This window comes from Dermacentor albipictus, chromosome 7 (assembly GCF_038994185.2).
Source record: "Dermacentor albipictus isolate Rhodes 1998 colony chromosome 7, USDA_Dalb.pri_finalv2, whole genome shotgun sequence".
Lineage (NCBI taxonomy): Eukaryota > Metazoa > Arthropoda > Arachnida > Ixodida > Ixodidae > Dermacentor > Dermacentor albipictus.
In genome coordinates, this window is record NC_091827.1 from 79,697,374 (window position 1) to 79,718,286 (window position 20,913).

At 44.8% G+C, this 20,913-nt stretch overlaps 1 protein-coding gene across 3 annotated transcripts in view; it reads left to right on the forward strand.

Annotated features, from left to right (window-relative positions):
* LOC135898994 (uncharacterized) overlaps positions 1 to 20,204 on the forward strand; it is a 34,845-nt gene extending 14,641 nt beyond the window's left edge. Inside the window, exons 2-6 of one of the 3 annotated variants that reach the window (XM_070521331.1) lie at positions 440 to 576; positions 637 to 704; positions 1,517 to 1,603; positions 11,996 to 12,072; positions 19,690 to 20,204. In XM_070521331.1, the coding sequence (XP_070377432.1) occupies positions 440 to 576; positions 637 to 704; positions 1,517 to 1,603; positions 11,996 to 12,030 (327 nt within the window). In that variant the 3' untranslated portion in view covers positions 12,031 to 12,072; positions 19,690 to 20,204. The remainder of the gene's footprint in view (positions 1 to 439; positions 577 to 636; positions 705 to 1,516; positions 1,604 to 11,995; positions 12,073 to 19,689) is intronic. The other 2 variants (XM_070521333.1, XM_070521330.1) reach the window with 2 other exon arrangements.
* The last annotated feature ends 709 nt before the right edge of the window (positions 20,205 to 20,913 follow it).

A 20,913-nucleotide genomic window follows, 5' to 3' on the forward strand; every position in this document is an offset into this window, starting at 1 on the left:
TATACAAAGACATGACGTCGAAAATTGGTCTGACGATTCGTAAATTTAGGAATGTCTTGCTTCCCGAGAATGCAGCCCCGTTGTTTAAAATGTTTGATCACAGTCAAACTTCGGCACAAGCCTAAGGCACAGAAACCGAATTGTAACTGCAAATTGGGCTTATTTGTTAGGTTTTCCAAGTTGCGTCTTTCAACAGGATGATATTTTCGGGTTGCTAAGTTGCCGTAAATCCTTCCATTTCTTTCATAAATGACTATAACACAGCGCTAACGCTGCTTTGAGCATCGTCAAGTTGGGTGAACCTGGGTGGGTCACGCAGATTCAGACAGGGGCCGCACCTCTGGGATTATATTGTATCGACGCATTGCATTGCCATATTCCAACCAATTTTTTCCATGTCAATATGGCTCTCATGGAAATTATTTCGTTTTTGTTGCAGTTATTTTCTACGAACGAACCAATATGGATATACAGCACATCTGGGCCCACCCATTTAAGGTGTTTAGTGGACGTGGTGGACATAATGGAAAGAATGTCCGTAAACTTCACACGATCGTGCTACAATGGCGGCCGCAAGTAATAATAACGTAAGCATGAATAATATATGAATGAATATTCGCGATGCATTTTTTGCAGGGTTTCTAGGCTATTGCAAGGAATATTTGATCAGCGCCGAAAAAAGCACATGGATGTGAAGACTTCAGGTATGTTCTGTAGTTCTGCTATACTTTTGCACGGTGACGCGGTGGTCTTTGACACATTAATTATCGAAAGTGATCCGAATTGAGGCTTCCTTCTCCACGCACCAAATACTTACACGCGCTAGCAAAATCCTAGTTCTCGTTTATTAGACACTACACGTGACAGTCTTCTGCATTTTCCCTGCTGCATAGTGCCCCAAAAAATTAAATTATGGGGTTTTACCTGCCAAAACGACTTTCCGATTATGAGGCACACCGTAGTGGAGGACTCCGGAAATTTCGACCACCTGGGGTTCATTAACGTGCACATAAATCTAAGTACATGGGTGCTTTCGCATTTCAGCCCCATCGAAATGCGGCCGCCGTGGCGGGATTCGATCCCGCAACCTCATGCTCAGCAGTCCTACACCATAGTCACTGAGCAGCCACGGCGGGTTCCATAGCACCCAATAAATGTAAACAGCCTGGAATGATGTCACAGTTATAACGTTTTTTTTCTATACATTACCGTGTCACCCCCTTCTACCGCATTTTTATAGGTCGACGACGACATCATACTTATTGAGCGCTCAAAATGGCGGTGTTTTCGTTCCACGATTGCTCCACGTACAAAAGCATTGCCACTCTCATATTCTGGGTGACTTGAAAGTACATATTTTGAAGCGTCACCAGCGATAAAATGACATCAGTCTGCCTCCACGAAGCAATGCTATTTTGGAGCTAATGAAGGTTCTCTTCATCAAATGAGTAAAGCAGTGAACAAATATTGTATTTAACGCATTCTATTTTTCAATAAACTATGTTTTAACTTTCAGGTCCTCTATTCAACTTTCAAGAGGATCTGCTCTTCATGAGCGATGACTGCAGCTGTGCAGTGGTTATGACAACGAGGAATGTTTGTGGTTCGTTTACTCTCTTTAACGCTCCTTTCTGATGATTTCTGGGGGTCATTTTCCAGAAGCATTTCTATTTGCAAGTCCTACATACTGAAGTGCAACCATAATTATATTGTAGGTTTTCATGATATTGTTAAGGATGGGATCGATTTACGTACAATATGATAGGTGGCTAGCGTAGTGCAAGGGACAGGACAGTCATGTTAGGTCAACAGGCAAAGGCAAGCTCCTCGCGCACACCTCTACATTCACTTCCTAAAGCTATGTCGTGCAGCATGACAGTTTCTTGGGTGGGAGATGAAGCTCTCCGAGCGAGTTACATAGCCAGATGGTGATGCAGTTTGAGTCCCGTGACGTGCACGACTTGTGTTTTACGCGCATGATGACTGTTCGAAGTCACTCTTGCGATGACGTACGTCCTGTGACTCATACGTATCGTATGACGTATGGGCTGGTGTATTGTGACAGAAATTTCGCGTAAAGCCCATTTTTCTGGACAGGCGTACAAAGCACAACAAATTCATCAGGCGCGAATGTGGGGAGAGGAGAGAGTCCGGAACAGGGCTCGTAACCGGGCTTTTTTAGCATGACATAAAGTCTGGCCAACTGAAGAATCATCGTGTCGAGACCAGGGTAGAATGGTGTCGATGAAGCTTTGAGGATTACGAGCTTACAGAAGAAAGAAAGGCACGTAACCTGTGAATTCATGTTTCGTAGTATAGTAAGCTTACGTAACAAATGTTAAAATAGTCTCCATTTTGTGAATTAGGGAGACATTTACTTATTTACTTATTTATTTGGTACCTGCTTCGCCACTCAGGCATTAGAGCAGGGAGGGTACAACTCATATGAACAAACACTCAAAACTGCATTCATAAAGCATGGAAGAAATTATAATTTGAACAAATACAGGCAGTGTCAGGTGGTAGAATATTGCAATCTCTTCTAGTGCGAACAAAGAAAGAATATTGGAAAGTACCGCTTTTAATAGGAGACACACATATTTTCAATTTGTGATCTCGCCTTCTATAAACATATGTGGGTGGCTGAAAACAAAATTCCTTGGCTATCCCCGTTTAACCCTTTCAGGCGCCACTTGCAATTATGCATAGAAGAAAACCTTTTTATATATAAACATTCTTTTTGGGACCTAAGAAACACAAAACCATCGAATTCTTGAAAGTTATCATGAAACTTTATTATTTGCAACATCGTACACAATTGTGTACACAGCGCCTCGGTGGTCACAAAATTCACTTGTGGAATGCGAGGAAGCAATTTCTCTCTTTCGTCAGGCACAGTTGCACGGCGCATTTCATGCAGAATATCCGGGTGCCTCGTGTGCACTTCTCGAGCTTGCACCTAATTCGCACCTTCTGGTCGCGGGATTCGGACCAATGGTCAAAGGAGTCGTAGTGCGCGTCGGTGCAAGAAAGCGATATTCTTGCTTTTTTGCCCTATCTTTGGTTGTGGTGCTTGGATCTCTGCAAGAGAAGGCCTTCCACGATTTTTCTCGGGTAGTACCGACTTAATTAATGCTTCGGCAGCTTGCAAGCGAGCGAAAATTCATCAAATATAGGAGTTTAGCTCCAGGCAGCGTTTGATTGTCATGGTGGTAGTCCAGCCAAGAATTGCAGATACCCAGGTTCACAAAAGGAAAAAACACTCTGTGTCCACTTCTTCAGCTTGCGTTTCCCCTACAGCAGCATCTTCCTCTTCTGTGAGGTTGGTGAACGCAGCTGCAACGCAGGCGTCGGTCGTTTCGCACGTGGCTTCTTCTTCGTCACTTTCCCCAACGTCTGAAACATTTATCAGCAATGAGCTCCAAAAGCCTTTCAGCTGTCTTTTGGGTTTTCTTATACTTGTTTTCATTGTAGAAAGAACGACGAATGGCCAAAAAACCTGGAAAGAAAATCAAAGCAACTCTCAGCGTTCTTCATTTCTGCAGCGACCACGGCGCTTTGTACACAATCGTGTACACATGCGCGTGCGAGCGTTAGCGTTCGGTCATCTCCTCAGAAAGGATAAAATTATCACTCCTCGGTACTTCATATGATGCACAAGCGCTTCTAATTTTTTTCGCTTGCCACAATAAAAAAAACCGGCTCTAAAAAAAATAAGAACTTGACTCACCGCTCTTTGCTGCTCCGGCGTCCGCTATTTCTTGTTTTGATATGAACATCTTCACCGAAATGCGACAGATGGTGCCCAAAATGCACATGGTTGTCAGTTTAAAGGTTGGGAATGTGCTAAAGCCAACCTAATAGAAAATTGCGCGCCCTAAACGCCAAAAAAACACCAGAAGTACAATGTACACAATTGTGTACAAGGCGCCTTAAAGGGTTAAGTAATCTTATTCTGAGATTTAGACGACGGTGTTCAAGAAGATGCCAAATAAATGTGGAAAACAATCGGTGCAAGCACTGCAGTGATACACAAGTCGCTCACCTTCATTATTCTTTACACCTTTTGCATGGTTTATGAAATTCCTCTGTCCTGCGGGAAATCCTACATTGGAGATACGGGGCGTTGTTTCAACGACCGACTCAGGGAACATGCAAAATGTATAAAGAATAATGAAGGTGAGCGACTTGCGGATAACTGCAGGGCTTGCACCCATTTTTTTCCATGGTTCCGCGATGCGAGGATATCGGGTAGAAGGAGGCATCAGACATCGCGTGAAACATTGGAAGCCTTCTACATCAAGAAAGCGGGTCCGAACTGTGTTAGTGATACGTCGTTTTTTCTTAACGATGCTGAGCTGAAGTTTCTATCGCGCCTACTCTGATAAAACCTTGTACTCCATGTTGCCTTGTACACATGCGCGGTGTTTTGGAGGGCCATATATGTTGAGTGCTTTCACTCTCATTTAACAGTTGAAGTAGCGCCCGTGGTGTCGTCGTCTTTCATCTTGTGTGTGTTGTTTTTTGGCGCAATATCTTTTAAGTATGCAAGAAATAGGACCACTGCCATGTCGCCGGTCCCATGCCCCGTTGGCCGCTGCGGTCAATTTGTAGGCGAATTCCAGCAGCTGTGTCAGTGCTGTCCAGCGTCACATGTTGGCAGTTGAAGCGCTACAAAAAGTCCGATTCCGTCAGTGCCGGGCATTTTCGCAAATCCATCGTCACTGGAAGTAACTACCGCAGAACTGTTTCCAAGTCGCCGTTGTACGCCTTCCCTTCGGTGAAATCAGCTGCAGCATACTTTTTGTGCGTTCGACCACGACGCAAGTCTGTGTAAGCAGCATGAAAGAGATGGGCCCCTGCCATGTCGCTGGTCCCATGCCCCCATATCAACCATGTCGGTCAGGGTATGATTCGTGAGCTCAGTGATGCCGTTTTTGAGCGTGTTGTAAGGGGTCGAGTGGCAGTATTCACATCTGCAAAGACATTAGTTCATCTACGACGTCCTCAGTAAACTGCCGTCCATGATCACTAATCACAACGGCGGGATCCCTATGACTGAGAATCGCGAAGTACTGCAGCAAAGATGAAACGCCAGCTGCTATAGCCGAAGCAAGTGCCAGCGTCTTAGTATACCAGGTCGAAAGTTCCACATGCATGATATTCCAGTGACACCCGGCAGTACACATAGGGAAGGGACCCAGCAAGTTGACACCATACTTTCCCAAATGGCAAGGTCGGTGGTTTATCTGGCTGCATGACACCCGCAGAAGGCGTCGTTAATTGCTTATGGCGTTGGCACATTGCAAAGCTGGAAATGTACAGCTTGCCCGTTTTCTGGACCTTGAACGAATGAAAACGCTGGTGCAGTCGCAGAGCGTCCACGCAAAGCCAAAGTGGCCTGACGTGATGCCATGGTTCACGGCATGAAGGATCATAGGCATCAGTGCCTGAGGAACTAGGATGAGAAGCGGACTGCCGTCAGCAGAATATCTTGCCTGATACAATAAACCATCAACTATAATGAAAGGTGAGCCCAGTGCTTATTACCGAGAGGCGCAACAATAGGTCTTATTGAAGGATCATGCTGTTTCGGACGCTTTTCATGCAACTGCGGAATCCCATTAAACGTCGAAGGTTTTTGTCTTTTTCGGCTGATGAAAGTCAGAAACAGCTGCAAATATCTGTGGGTCGGACGAATGCCTTCTTTGTCGACCAGGACAGCTAAAAGACGTGTTTGACGCTCGCTCCAGTGGCACTTCTTTCCGACGTTTAAATCAGTGCAGCTTGCCGTATGCTGTCAAGCACAACTTCCCTTCGTTGGTTGTGCACGTGGAATATCTTGCTTTCAATGAAAACGTCGTCCATGTAAACCCTCCATTATTCCCATCGAAGTCCGCACAGAATCGCATCCGCAAATTGTTAAAATGTTGGCGGAACTTTAAATAAACCGAAAGCGATTACCTTAAACTCGAAGGGTGTATACGGCCTCTTGAATCCAGACTTCTCCTTGTCTGGGGGATGCATAGGTATATTCCAGTAGCCTGAACGCAGATCTACAGAGGAGAAGTACGAGTCAGAATGTGAACAGCCAATGGCGTCCTCTATATGTGCGAGTGGATACACATACTTCTTTGTCACTGCGTTTTGGTGCCTGTAGTCGATGCAGAATCACCGTGAATAATCTTTCGTCTTGACCAATACAACTTCAGCCGGCCACGGACTATTGGACTCTTAGATGACGGCCTTCTGTAGCATATTTTTAACTTCAGCAATCAGTTGCGCTCGGCTGAATAAATGGGGTACCGCTTCTGCCGTGTTGCCGAGAGAGAGAGAGAGAGATAGATATTAAACTGTATAGAAGCAAGTGCACGATCGTAGGTGACTCTTCCGCTGTGCAGTGCGTGATCGTCCCAGTCCAGAAGTCCAGCGGCCGTATTGTCTACGCTGTTCCAGTATTGATGTGGTGGTGTACGCGGGAGTGCAGTGGTAAATGTGGAAGCTCTTGTGCAAAGACAAACACTGAAGCATCGTGGGCAAGGAGCTCTTGGAGCGTTTGTTGGTGGGAAGAGGGAAGCAATGTCATCAGTATGCTCCTAAATTTTGAAAAGTGGTCACTGGGTAACATTCTCGCCTCCATAGAAGTAGCACTGTCCCAATGATCACAGCACCAGCTTCCTCAAAACGTGCGACCTTAAATCAAATAGGCCACTGACTCGGATGAAACATTCAACGTCCACACGCGCGCACAACTTTCCGCAACTTCGATAAGTGAGCGAGAGACAAGTATATTCCTTGTTAGAGTGTTGTCATATTCCGGTTCAATTATTCCTCAAAAAAATCAACACGGGTGTTGTAGCTTCGACGGGGCGGCCGTACGGAAGGGTTACGGCATGAAGCCTAAACGGCCGGGGCGCGCAGCGCCGCAATATAAGAGCCGGACTGCTTCAGTCGGGGACCAGACGAAGAATGAATCTTTATTTCTGAGGAGGCAACTTACAGGAGGCACTTACAGCGTTTGGCGCTGAGTGGCGCCCTGATGTAAAGACCCAAAACCGAAACCAGAAGTTACAGATACCAGATCACCTCTCCCTTGAAAGGAAAAAAGGATCTACTCGCTCTCCTCTCAACAAAAGTCACGAGTCAAAGAACACATGTTAGTACTGTAACACACATGATTACTGATACATTTTTACACAATTGAAAATGATCTCTGGCTTCCCCATTAAAAAAATGCACATGAACACTGAATATGAGTTATTGCACTCCTGATCTGCAGTTCCAGTACCCGTCTTGGGAAGACGATGAGATGCAGCCTTGCAGACACAGATAACACACAGCAAATTCACAAAGTACATAAGTATACAGTAACAACCAACTGGGTGCCCCCTGGGACAGCACTGATGGGTTGCTCATTCGCCCTGAGCCTGACTCGAGACAGTCTCTGTGGCTGTCGTGGATTGGCCTTGCGCGTAAAAGCACTTTACACTCCATAGTGCCCCCCCTTAAGTGCTAACGAAAAACTTTTTTTTGATATGAAAGACAAATTAGTATGGCGGCTACTACCGTAGTGAAAATGCATGCGTGTTTATGCTCCAAGAAATGTAACATACAAGAAATGTATGGTATCCTTTCTGCGGGGATGCTAAGAAATGAAGAAAAGTGTTCCTACAACTAGGATTCGCTGATAAATCTGCAGTATAGCAGTAAGTACAGCGTGCATATAGCACCGTTTCAGCTGCCAGAAATTCCCCCATTTGAAGGAGACTGCTTATGTCTTATTCAGCTAACGAACATGAAAGGAAATACTTTTGGCGTTAAGAGCCGAATTCGCATGGGAGGGTTGAAACCTCTGTAGACCTAAGGCAACAAGCTACTTGGAAACATAATCCCTAAATCGTTCCGAAGGTTGTCTGTGGCGTGTAGACCTACGGAGGACTGGTTCAAGTTGTAGAGGAGGGACAGCAGAAGTGTTACTCGTACAGGGGCTAGAAGGTGTGGCAGAGATCTGAGTGCCTTCAGGGGCAGTGTCTTGGGGAGGAGTGTCGTACGGAAGTGCAGGAAATTGTTCTGCACGGGGTGAACCCGGAGGTGGTGGTGGTGAGACTGGTGGTTGCAAAGAAGAGGTTGCAGCAGGAAAATGAGTACCAGTAGGAACTGGGAGAAAAGGTGGAAAACCATCGTCAAAGGATGTTCCATCATTGAAATGACTCCTTTCATTTGTTTCCCCCTGACGTACCGAGTACTTCACCAGTTTAGACGCGTTCCAACGCTTGCAATTTTCAAACTAGAAAGTACTTCGACCTACTTTGCGGTAAATCTTGAACGGACCGCAGTGTTTAGGACCAGATTTCCGTGAAGTACGTACCCTAACCAGATCGCCTGGCTGAAACTGAGGACATTTAGTTGTGCGATGACGATCCGCATACTTGTTAGTATTTTCCTGTTTTTTACGTACTCTAGTCTGCACTTCCTGGCGCTACTTTGGAGAAGCAAATTCAGGATGAATTGGAGGCATGTTTGCAACGTCCAGCCGAGTTCGTGGTTGTCGACTATGGAGCAGCATAGCTGGAGACACACCGGTAGTCATATGTGGTGTAAACCTGTAAATTGCCAAGTATTCTAAGACCGCAAGTCTGAGGTCTCGCTGTTCCAAGACAGCAATCTGAATGAATTATTTAAAGACACGGTTAAAACTTTCTACCTGGCCATTGGCCTGTAGGTAGTAAAGAGAGGACAAGAAATTCTTAATGCCTCTTTCCTTCAGGAAATTCTCGAACTCTGCAGAAACAAACTGTGGCCCATTATCGGACACTAAAGCATCAGGAAATCCTTCCCTACTGAATATGGACACGAGAGTGCATGATGGCTTCCGATGTGACGGAAGGCATAAAAGCAACTTCGCGCCATTTGGAATGATAGTCAACCATGACCAAAGCAAAACGAGCATACTGTGGAGCACGATCAAGAGGGCCTATTATGTCTATAGCTAACTTTTCCCGTGGTCTTAATGGCCATTCGACAAGCTGTAATGGCGCAAAAGATGGTTTGGCAGATTTATCTGCTTGTTGGCACACAAAGCAGTTTCCCACAAGTTCCTCAACTTGCCTATCCATGTGAGGCCACCAGTAGATGCTTCTCAATCTGAGCTTGGTTTTAGTAATGCCTAAGTGACCTTCATGAGCAATAGACAGGAGTGTCTGACGCAAGGAAGCAGGAGGAACGATACGTTCACCTCGGAGAAGCAGATTATCTATGTAGGACAATTCGGACTGTACAGTGGCATACGCCTGTAACTCTGGCGGAAGGTCCGCCGCAGTTCTCCATCCTTTTACTGTTTTGTCTTTTAATGCTTCGCACACTGGATCTGCCTGTGTGGCTGCTTGGAATTCCTCATTTGCAATACAAGATGAAACTAAAGACACTATTTCCTCATCTAGTGCTGGTTCACATTTGGGAGGGACAGGTAGGCGTGACAATGCGTCCGCAATGACATTTTGGTTACCTTTACAGTACTGAATGGAGAAATTGTGATACAGCAATCTTGCATTCCACCTTAAAATTCTTAACGGTCGCTGTCCAGGACCCTTTGAAGATAGCAATGCGACTAGAGCTTGGTGATCAGTTCGTGAAGTGAACTGTCGACCCCACAAGTAAACATGCCAATGTTCACACGCAAACAGACATGCCAATGCTTTCCGTTCGCCTCCGCAGGGGCGACCCCCGCAGGGGCGTCTGCGTCAGCAGCCGTTTGGTATGTTGCGACACCAAGTACCCGAGCACATGAGGGTTGGAGCCTAGCGCGTGCAGCCATGCGCGTCTTAGCCGTGTCTGGGGAAAGGGCATCCTGGGGGTTGAGCCGCTGCTGGGGGTTTGGACTGTTAAGGCCCCCCGGCCGAGGCAACACACCTCTTCGGCCTCGGCTTCATATAGACGGCACCTCAAGACTGAGCCGCCTGGAGGACATCGGCAGTCGTCTTTCCTGTCTCTGCCATCACAAATCTTTGTCTTTATCCCACACTTTTTACCTTTCCTGCCTCCTTCTCTCTTCTATTTACTTCCTTTCTCCTGGCGGCAATGGTTAACCCTGTATGGCTATCCAACCTTGTGTACAGCATATTCGGTTATAGTGACGGAGTACGACTGGCGTCGTGCAGACTTGTATACAAGCTCTGCCGTGTCCCCTCGTTGGGCTGCGTGGTAGGCGGTGGGCGGTGTTGCCGAATGTATACATATTTTATTGGAAACTTCTTTCCCCTCCCTTGTTGATCGCCCTCAGAAACGAGGGCGCACCGAAGATGTCTTCAAGTTTTTCAGACACCAAATGCAGAATTTCCCCAGCTTCCACGTTATTCATTCTCAAAAGCCAAACAAAGCGGTGCGAACCATTTCACCATTCCACGTCTTATAGTCCTTGACTGATGTTTTTAGTCCACGTTACAAGGTGTCGAGGATGGCAAGCCGTGACCTACTTTGGAGCTCCGCGATCGGAAACAATGTGAGAAACGACTGAAACTAGTGTCATTTGGGGACACCCACATAACAGTGACCCCGCCCAGTACAGTAAACACCTCCCGTGGTGTTGTGTCGGATGATGATTTGCTTGCGCTGACTGAAGCGGAACTCCTGGAGGGCTTCAGTGAGCAAAATGTTATCAAAGTGAGAAGAATTAAGATGACGCGAGATGGTAAAGAGATCCAAACCAAGCACCTAATAATCACCTTTGGTTCTAGTGTCCTGCCCGAGCACTCGATGCCAGGTACATCAAGCTCCGTGTTAGGCCGTACGTGGCCAATCCACTCCGATGTTTCAAATGCCAGCCTGCGCTTCGGCCACAGTTCGCAGAGCTGCCGAGGCCGCCAAACTTGTGCGAAATGCAGTGCCCACGAACACACCTCTGAAGCTTGTGAGAATGCTGTCCACTGTGTAAACTGTGACGTGGATCACGCCGCGTACTCGCGGTCGTGCCCCTCCTGGAAGAAGGAAAAAGAAATTGTAACGATCAAAGTAAAAGAGAATATATCGTTCAAAGAGGCACGCAGGTGGGTATAACCTGCCAAAGAAAATCTTTGCCGAAGTGGTGCGTCATGGGGCAGCGTCACAGCGGCCTCCGGTGCCTGTCCGACCCACAAGCAGTGGGTCGGCAGTTACGCCATCTTCCCCCACGGTGGTTGCAGCTAGCGCTGCTCCGCCATCTGAGCAGAAGGGACCATCGATCCCGGAGGTGGGCGCATCCAAGGCTGCCCCAACCTCCCCGGCCCCTTCCAGCGCTGCCAACAGCCGCCGCAGCCAAATTTTTCAGGGAGCCCCATTGACCTCCGGCCTGGTGGGCGCAGGGGTCTTGCCCTCCAAGGAGGGACTCTCTCTCTCTGGTAACTTCTCGCTCGCAAGAGCACGCGTCCGGAGCCTCACTAGAGGCAATGGACACTAAACCTGCCCACAAGGCGCACCAAATGCCTAAGGAGCGGCGAGGCTCCCTCGAACGGTTCAGAAGGACAAAACCCCGATTACAGGGCCTCGAAAGAGCTCTGTATTCTATGGCCTCACTTCCATTTCCGTACACACAGCACCTATCTACTTCCAATATGGATACACAAATTATTCAATGGAACGTCAGAGGTCTCCTTAGAAACCTTGATATAGTGCAATACCTCATCGACAAACACAATTGAAAAGTGCTGTGTTTGCAGAAAACACACTTAAAACCAAAATACACAAACTTTTTTCGACAGTATGTTACGTTTCGGAAAGATCGCGATGATGCAATCGCATAATCTGGCAGTGTTGCAATTGTAAATCAAAAAAGCATAGCGTGTCAACGCTTACAGCTACGAACGGCCCTTGAAGCAGTGGCGGTGGTTCGAGTTGTTCTGCTAAACAAAATTATCACTATTTGCTCGCTTTATATACACCCACATTACAAGCTAAGCAAACATGAATTTCAGTTCTTTATAGATGAATTGCCAGAACTTTATGTCGTTCTTGGCTATTTCAGTGCACACAACTACCTGTGGGGCGACCATCGTATAGATGTGCGAGGACGTCTTGTTGAACAGTTCCTTTTTTCTTCTGGTGAGTGCCTGTTGAATAAGAAGGAACCCACATATTACTCTCTTGCAAACAGAACCTGTTCTTCAATAGATCATGTCATAGTTTCCACGTCTATACTACCTGAACTTGAATGGGAAGTTACCAACAAGCCTTACGGCAGCGACCACTTCCATACACTGCTAAGAACATCTAAAGAAAACAAATATCCACCACAGGTTCCTAGGTGGAAAATCAATAGAGCCGCCTGGGAGAATTTCCGAACTCTTACTAGTATCTCATGGGCTGACATGTCTTTGTTAGGAATTGATGCTGCAGTGGAGTATTTTACAGTCTTCATAATAGATGCCGCATCTAAATGCACATCTGGAGTAAGTGGCTTGGCGTGCAAGCGGCGCGTCCCGTGGTGGAAAGATGAATGTAGGATCGCTCGTTAGAAACAAAACAAAGCGTGGGGGTTGCTACGCGCCTCGGCCCCTTCGGAGAATCTTATTAAATTTAAAAAAAGGTGAATGCAAAGGCAGGAGAACGTGCCGACAGGCCAGAAGGGAGAGTTGGCAGAAGTTTTTATCGGGTATCAAACCATATACAGATGAGGCCAAAGTCTGAGACAGGGTTATTAGGACAAGAGGGCGATAAGAGGGCCCTCCCTTTGGTTAGCACACAAGGCGATGCCGTGCAAGACCAGGCAGATTCACTTGGGAGTATTTTGAGAGCGTGTCAAGTCCTACCTATTATTCACAGTCTTTTCTCAAATATAAACAAATAGAAGAACGTAAGCCATCCACAAGAAAAAGTCGAGAGAATGAGTCTTACAACTGTCATTATAGTATTACCGAGTTGAGAGCTGCCCTGAGCGCATGCAAGACCTCTGCACCGGGATCTGACAGAATGATGTATGAAATGTTCAAAAATACACACAATGACCCCCAAGTTACACTACTCGCACTTTTCAACACTATTTAGGCTGTAGCATACCTTCCATGTGCATGGAAAGAAGCGATTGTGGTCCCTGTTTTGAAACAAGGCAAAGATCATTCCACAGTGGCAAGCTACCGCTTGATAGCCCTCAAAAGTTGCCTTTGTAAAGTATTTGAAAAAATGATTAATCGGCGACACATTCAATTTCTTGAACTGGGAAAAATGCTTGATCCCTATCAGTGTGGCTTCAGAGAAGGGCGCTCCACAACTGCTGATCTTGTAAGTATTGAAGGAAATATCCAGGACGCATTTGTACAGAAGCAGTTTTTCTTATCCATATTCCTCGATATGGAGAAAGCATACAACACAACGTGGCGTTACGGAATCTTAAGAAGCTTGTGAGAAAGGGGCATCCATGGTAATATGCTAAACCTAATAGAAAGCTATCTGTGCAATCGTATCTTCCGGGTAAAACTCGGCAATATAATTTCACCTCTTTTAACGCAAGAAACGGTTGTACCCCAAAGAGGCGTGCTGAGCTGCACGGTCTTCATCGGGAAGATGAACATGCTTCGTGCTTCATTACCACCGGCCATCTTTTATTCTGTTTACGTGGACGGCATTCAAATAGCTTTCAAATCCTGTAACCTCTGAATATGTGAGAGACAGGTACAGCATGGCTGAACAAAGTGTCAAAGTGGGCAGACAAAAATGTATTTAAGATCAATCATATAAAAAGTTCTTGTGTTATTTTTACAAGAGAGGCCTGATTCCAGATCCTTGCTTAGAACTGTGTGGACAACAGATACCTGTAAACAAGGAGCGCAAATTTATGTGTGGTATACTTGACTACAGACTCACATTCGTCCCACACATTAAATTTCTTAAAGAAAGATATCTAAAAACAATGAACATAATGAAACTTCTATCCCAGACTGCATGGGTAGTGACAGCAAGTGTTTAATGAATATTTATAAGAGCCTCATTCGATCTCGATTGAACTATGGTGCCGTGATTCATCACTCTGCCACCCCGAGCGCGCCCCGAGTCCGCCATCTGGGAACCCGACTGGCCACTGGCACTTTCAGAACAAGTCCCATACAAAGTTTATATGTAGAATCAAATGAGTGGTCACTTCATCTGCAGAGAACATACATCAGCCAAACATATTTTCTAAAACTCCACTCTAATCCTCAACATCTGTGTTTTATTACCGTTAACAATATGACGTATGCTACACCCTTTCGCAATCGTCCCTCCGTGAGACAGCCTTTCTCGCTGCGTGTGAGGGAGCTTAGTCATGCAAGTTACAAAAAACGTTAGAGAGATTGAAATCCAAATGCATTTCCGGAAACTCCAGTGCAAACACTCCTGTACCGAGTTCTACACAGACGAATTGAAGTCAGACGACGGGTTGTTCTGTGCAGCCGTCGGTCCATCCTTCTCGGAAACCGATGTACTGCATCCGGAAACTAGTATCTTTACGGCTGAGGCCTACGCACTGTTGTCGGCTGTAAAGCATATACAGAAATCAAAACTCCAGAAATCAGTTATATATACGGACTCCCTTAGTGTTTGAAAGCCTTGATGTCATTCTGTAACCACAAAAATCTGGTAAATAATGATCTTCACTCCGTCCTGTGTAAAGCATATATATTTAACCAGCATGTGATTATACGCTGGGTGCCAGGACATAGGGGCATCGAGGGTAACGTTCTAGTGGACTACATGGCCACATAAATTTCATTGCATGCAGTTAATCCTACTGCTTCGGTCCCTGTCACAGACCTGAAGCCTTTCTTAAGAAGAAAACTGTGAAACCACTGGCGACGTACGTGGGACGGAGAAGTAAATAACAAACTGCTTGTGATAAAGCCACAGTTAGGCTCTTGGCCCTCCGTAACAAAATCATGGCGAACAGATCACCTATCCTGTCAGGACACATATTTGGCACGCATAATTTTTTACTCACTGAAAATGATCCTCCAACCTGCGGTTGATGCGGGGAGAGGCTGACCGTCCTCCGCGTTCTCCTGGAGCGTCGGGCAGCTGAATCTGAGAGAAAGAAACATTTACCCCTAGCATACCGGCAGCCCATCCCCTTCATCCTGTAATGTTATTCAGCCCAGAACCGCTATTTGACACCAACGCAGCCCTAAGTTTTCTGAAAGATGTTGTATTGCATGTTGTTAGCCCCACATGTTCCTAGAGTCTCCTCTCTTCAGGGGATGCCGCTGTGACAGCTCTTTCATATAGCACATGCCTCTAGGCCCTTGTGCTTCAAGGGCTCTGGCGAGGTAGCAGTGCTTCAGGTAATTTTACCATCTCATATATTTTCTATTTTGCACCATTCTTTTGCGATGGATTTTAATGCTCATAGAACACGTCATTTGTCATTGACATCATCTTATTACAGGTAGTTTTTACGCACTCTAGAGCTGCTATTTTAAAGCCGCTTTAGAGCTACACCACACCAACTTCATAGAACTCATACCTACATTGCAAACTCATCACCGCCGACGTGGCACTCTTTGGCCATATCTGGCCCTTGCGCCAATAAAAACCATACAATCATGCTTTCATTCTCATTGCCGGAAAGCTGTATCGAAGTTATTTAAATGGTCTTTTACTCACAGTCGTAACAAAAAGTTTGGTAATACTACTAGCCAAAAATACCCAAATCACAGGTAACTCCATTACCGTTTACTATCAGCCGCATATTTACATTATGACTAGGCTTATTAACTTTCAATGTAACACTGCTTCAGCGAGCATTAGATTAATTTACATTACTAGTAAAACATCATATTATCGCAACCACTTCCACTTGCAACACAGACGCAGGATTCTAACTGCATCGTTGTTGCCACCTACGCTGTAACTCTTTTCACACTTAGTATTTTCGTCTCGCAAAAAGGCAGTTGACTTCAGCCAAAACAGTGCATTTGAAGGAATCTAAATTGAACGCCTCTGTGTCGAATTGATCGGCATAAGGAATGATCGCGGATACTGCTGCTTCATTGCTATCATTTATGTGTAACTGCCACTACAACGGAGAATAGTAAAGCACATTTGCCTGTACAACGAAGAAATTTAGGCATTGTCAACAGCTGAGTTGTTCCTTCACAACAAAAGCCACGTAGCCCAGACACTACTACCCTCCGCACACTTCTCCAAGGTAGGTATTCTTGGACGATCACTTTCGGCGGTACTATCGCCTTCGCCTTCTGTAGTGCTCAACCAGTGAATCAGCTCGTCCGGGTTTGCTCAACCAGCCACTCGCGGCGAGCACGATGCCCGAGGTGACAGTCTCGCCTAAGGTGATCGACCCAGACTATGTCCCTACGATGCGCCATGTATTTGCTTCGGGCTAACTGCAGCGCTGGGCACGCATTTGACGACCATGCCGATGTCAAAAGTTGTCCTGCTGAGCTGACCCAGAAATTGTAAGCTAGTGCCTGTCTTGTCCTAGCATGTCGCCGTGTGCTACGGACGCCGAATATGTCTCAGTCTACGACGAAAACATGGTGACAATGGACGACGTCTTCAAAGCCATGATTGGATAGAAGGGATACCGATGTCAATGAAGCCAGTAGTGGCAAAGATCCTGCTAACGAAGCAAGGTTTTTGAACATAAGGGAATTCAAACCAGTATTAGACGATTCACAGCTTTAGTTCTCGTAGCTCTTGCGTTTCGCCGCAAAGGATGCTGTGGACATCCATGCACTAAGGTGGGCTGCAGCCGCATATTCTCTCAAAGGTTCCATAAGAAATTATTGAATATTTCACTGAGTATTTCTTGATTCATGCTAAATGGAGGTATTGTTTTAGTGAACCTGCCTGCCATGCGGTACTGCAAGCCGTACATTACGTGTGGGACCATTACAACTAAATGAGGCATATAACGAAATATTTTAGATTTCCCGAACCCTCTTTCATAGAAGCGTTTGAGTGCAAATGTTGACTTTGTTGATGAGGAACAGACCTATCGCATATGTTATCTTGCGTTTTTAAGGCATACCAAACCATGTATCACAATCGACAACACTACTTTGTGATCCAAAACAAAATATCTAGAGAGAACCTCTAAAATTTGAGTTTGAAAATGTCTCCCACCAACCTCATTTTTCCGTTTCTAAAAATCTCCTGTAATATTACATAGGTAAGTTTGCTGCAAAAGGCGCGCTATAACGTAAAGCTATTCCAAACTTTTCTGTTCCAATTCGGCAATCAGTCTTCCGCGATAGGCCAAAAACATTTTTGGGACAACCTCATTTCGCCTGTTTGCCACGCGACGTCACGAAAACCACAAGTGCCCCTCATCTCATATTACGTGTACACACTGATTATGCATGATTGAACTGAACAAAAAAAAAGGCTAGTTCTGATTAGACGCCTTTTCGCCATTGGCTCTCTGCTATTGGTCAATGGTTTTCGCGCTGAACCAACTTTACGTGTCTGTTACGCGGCATCACAAAACCAGAAAAACTCAACGCGTACGCGTTAGGGTTGCGTTATTATGCAGAACAAAACTGATTTTTTTTCTGAATAGCCGCAGGCTGCCCCGTTCTGGAAGACATAAAAGATGGCTGCCGTCGATAGCTCCCGCACTGGCTACTTACACCTGTCGGAAAGCTTGGGTTTATGTGTGTAGAAAAATCTTCTTGCGCGGTCATTTAATGTTTTAGAGCGCTTTCGGCATGTCTACGACCTCACTCTGCCATCTCTGCTGAGGATCCGTTTTAGCGGCGTTCTAAACCTGCCTATTTAAAAAAAAAGTGGATCATTCGCCGACGCCGACACCACCCGCTTCATTCGGTTATTTATGCTCAGTGCGTTGGCTCGGCCCCATCGATACCCTCTCCACTTGAGCGTAATCCTCGCCTCCTGGCAGCCAATTACAAACAAAAAACCGCTCCATGTAGGCACTATTCTTTATTTTGAAAGCAAAGAAAAGTCACTTCCTATAAACTAGCAGACCCTTTGATTGGGCTGTTGAGGCAATGTTGCGGGCCACCACCCCATGCTTGCGTCGGTGGTTACACAAATTTGACGTCAGGAATTGGAATGAAGACGTCTTGCAACTATTTTATGTTATAGGGCACAAGATCTTGTCAAGATAACCTTGTTGCCCTTTTATTTCAGCGGCATGATGGTTTCATCTAAGCATCGTCGAAATCGGAGATAAGAAGGTACCAATACTACGGCGCGCGCACTTTCATTTTTGTAACACTCATCAACTTTTATCAATTAGCTAGTTTTCGTGAGTAGGCCTCGCGGAAAAATGTCATAAATCCTGACAGGACATTTCATATGCGATGCATCTTATTCGACCAAGGTAGGCGAAGTTTCTTAAGTACATTGCACCTATGCGTTTGTTAGAAGAGTCCGTTTGTCCTCGAAGAACATACTATGATGTTTTACATATATTCTCAGAAAATATTCTTATTACTGACCAAAAATCTAAATTGGCAGATGGTGGCACGTAAAGAGACAATAAAACTTATGTCGATATTGGTATTTTTCTCTCGCATTCTTTATTTTTTTGCTTCTTACCAAAATACAATACTCTTATCTTCACATTCAATAAATGGCGAATATTTTTAGAGTAAATATAAATATATTAGGAACGCTATGAATGGTTTCTTAGCATCTTGTTATTCGATATATTAATGATATATATTATTAAATTGCAAGTTGGAGAAAAGTAAAAAAGGTCAAGGTGAGGTATACAATGTACAGCTCCGGCAGATGAGGTCAGGAGACATAAAAATAGGCGAGCGCCCATTTGGGACATTGGGAACCACATGCGGACCATGTAATATAATAGGGCAGCAGCTTCTAACAAGGTCTCACTAATCAGATCAAGCAGCAGTTTTAAAGTACAAGAATCTAGCTGTCATCAGAAGTGAGGCCACCTTCACATTGAAAGTAATAATCACGATTGAGCCAAATAATCAGTAGAATACACTTATACGGCTGCATCATTCTGAAATATCACGTATCCATCCGGATAAATTGTTATAGCAGCACACCAAGCGTCTGGGGAAGCCACACCAAAGGTCTTTAATGTCACCTGCTGAAATATAGGTTCACACATCAATAAAAAGCAGTCCTCCTAAAGAAAGAATGATGGCCACTAGAATTTTATATTTGACATCAAATGGAAAGCAGGCCTGTATAAGGTTCAATTTTACACTGGAAAGTAACCCTCTCTTTTAGGAGTTGCATTCTACAGAACGTGTTTCAGAGCCTGCATCGACTTTTGATGCCATAAATGCCCTGAGTATTTGATAAAATAAACATTGTACCGTTCTAAGTATTTAGGCGTAATTCATAACATCTTAATAATTGAGTTATTGTGTCAGAAGACAATTAGGTACGAAGAATAAATAAACGTGCGTAGTACATCTACATAGAATTTAGGGGGTCTCTATGAGACAAAGCTCATGGACACCACTGAAACAAAAACGATGGTCTGAGTTGTACATTCAGAACTTGTCGTCTTCGGCGAATACTTAACCCATTTATATGAACAAAAACCTATGCCAATATATAGCTCGCACGCTGAAATAAAATATTAGTCTTGAAATTTAGCACATAAAATTTAACAATAAATGAATCAAGGTTTAGCAGCTGCGTTCTTTAAGATAATGTGAAAGGGTAGCCGTTTTGTCAGTTGACTTTGTCAAAGTGAAGACAATTTTGATGCTTTTCCAGGTAGAGTTCTCAGGTACGACCTGAGAATTAGGAATGCCTTCATCACAAAGCCCCCTCAGAAGAATTGTCTGAAATGGTTCCACAAGTACGAAAAGCATGGAATTGTTCTCTACGACCCAAGCTGCCAGAATATACTTGCGCAACGGGGAGAATCACAGCCGTTTGAGCAGGAAAAAGAACGTTGCAAGGGTGGAGCTCACTGACTCTCTCGTGTAGTCACGAGAGAATAACTGCCTGGAAACTACTCACATATACAACTGTAAAAAAATTCAAAACTGCAGGTGAATTTCGAGAACTTGAAAGGACGTTTATATATATATGCTTTGAGAGGCAAGACATCTAAGTATTTGTATACGCGATGGCAAAAATCTGTTTTTGTAATAAAGGGCCTCGCTCTCTCTCTCTTCTACACGAAGCAACACACATTCATTGTCGGAATGTTTGGCCCCTGAGTTAGTGAACTGTAAAATTGTATTCCTTGAGTCTTACCACGCCACGGTTAACCCCCACTTAGAATTTTGCTGCACCACATTTGTTGTATTTCGAGACAATACACGGCGCTACCAATTTATTTTGAATAAATATGCAATTCTAAACAAGGCGTAGAATTTTCGTACCAAATGTACATAAGACTTTGTGTAGGACTGTGGTTTGCTAGAAACCGAAATGCCACCAGCAGGCTGATTTACAAATCGTTTAGGAACCTAAATTTATCCTGTAGTAAGGAATTGTTTTCCCTAGAACTATTTCATGCGGAAAAGGACTCCGAAATAGATACAACACGACAAAAATTAGATCTAGAGGATTTATCACAGTGCAGAGAGCAGGGCTCTATAGTTGTGTATCGGCACGTGACGTATTCTTTGAGAAACGTACAGCTTTATAAAGTTTTATTTTGCAGGGGCTCAAAAAGTTGGATTTTATTTCCGTCAAACGATACGTTGTCTCTTGAAATATTGAAAGCAAAAAATTTAGCTCCGCCCGAAAAAATAGCCTATCAGAGGTACTGGGACTTCCTGTTCTATGTCGCAGTTCACGCCAAGTGCTTCATTTTCGTAGGCGAATGTTCTTTACGCCATCTTTAATTTATTTTTTTTAATCCAGCCAAGAGATTTTACCATGGTTCACGCTGTCTTGTTTTTTTTAATGATGAAACTTATACTTGCGCAGGTATGTGCTAGGGGTTTTATTACACCTTTGCCTAAAGTCCGAGCCAATGTGCGG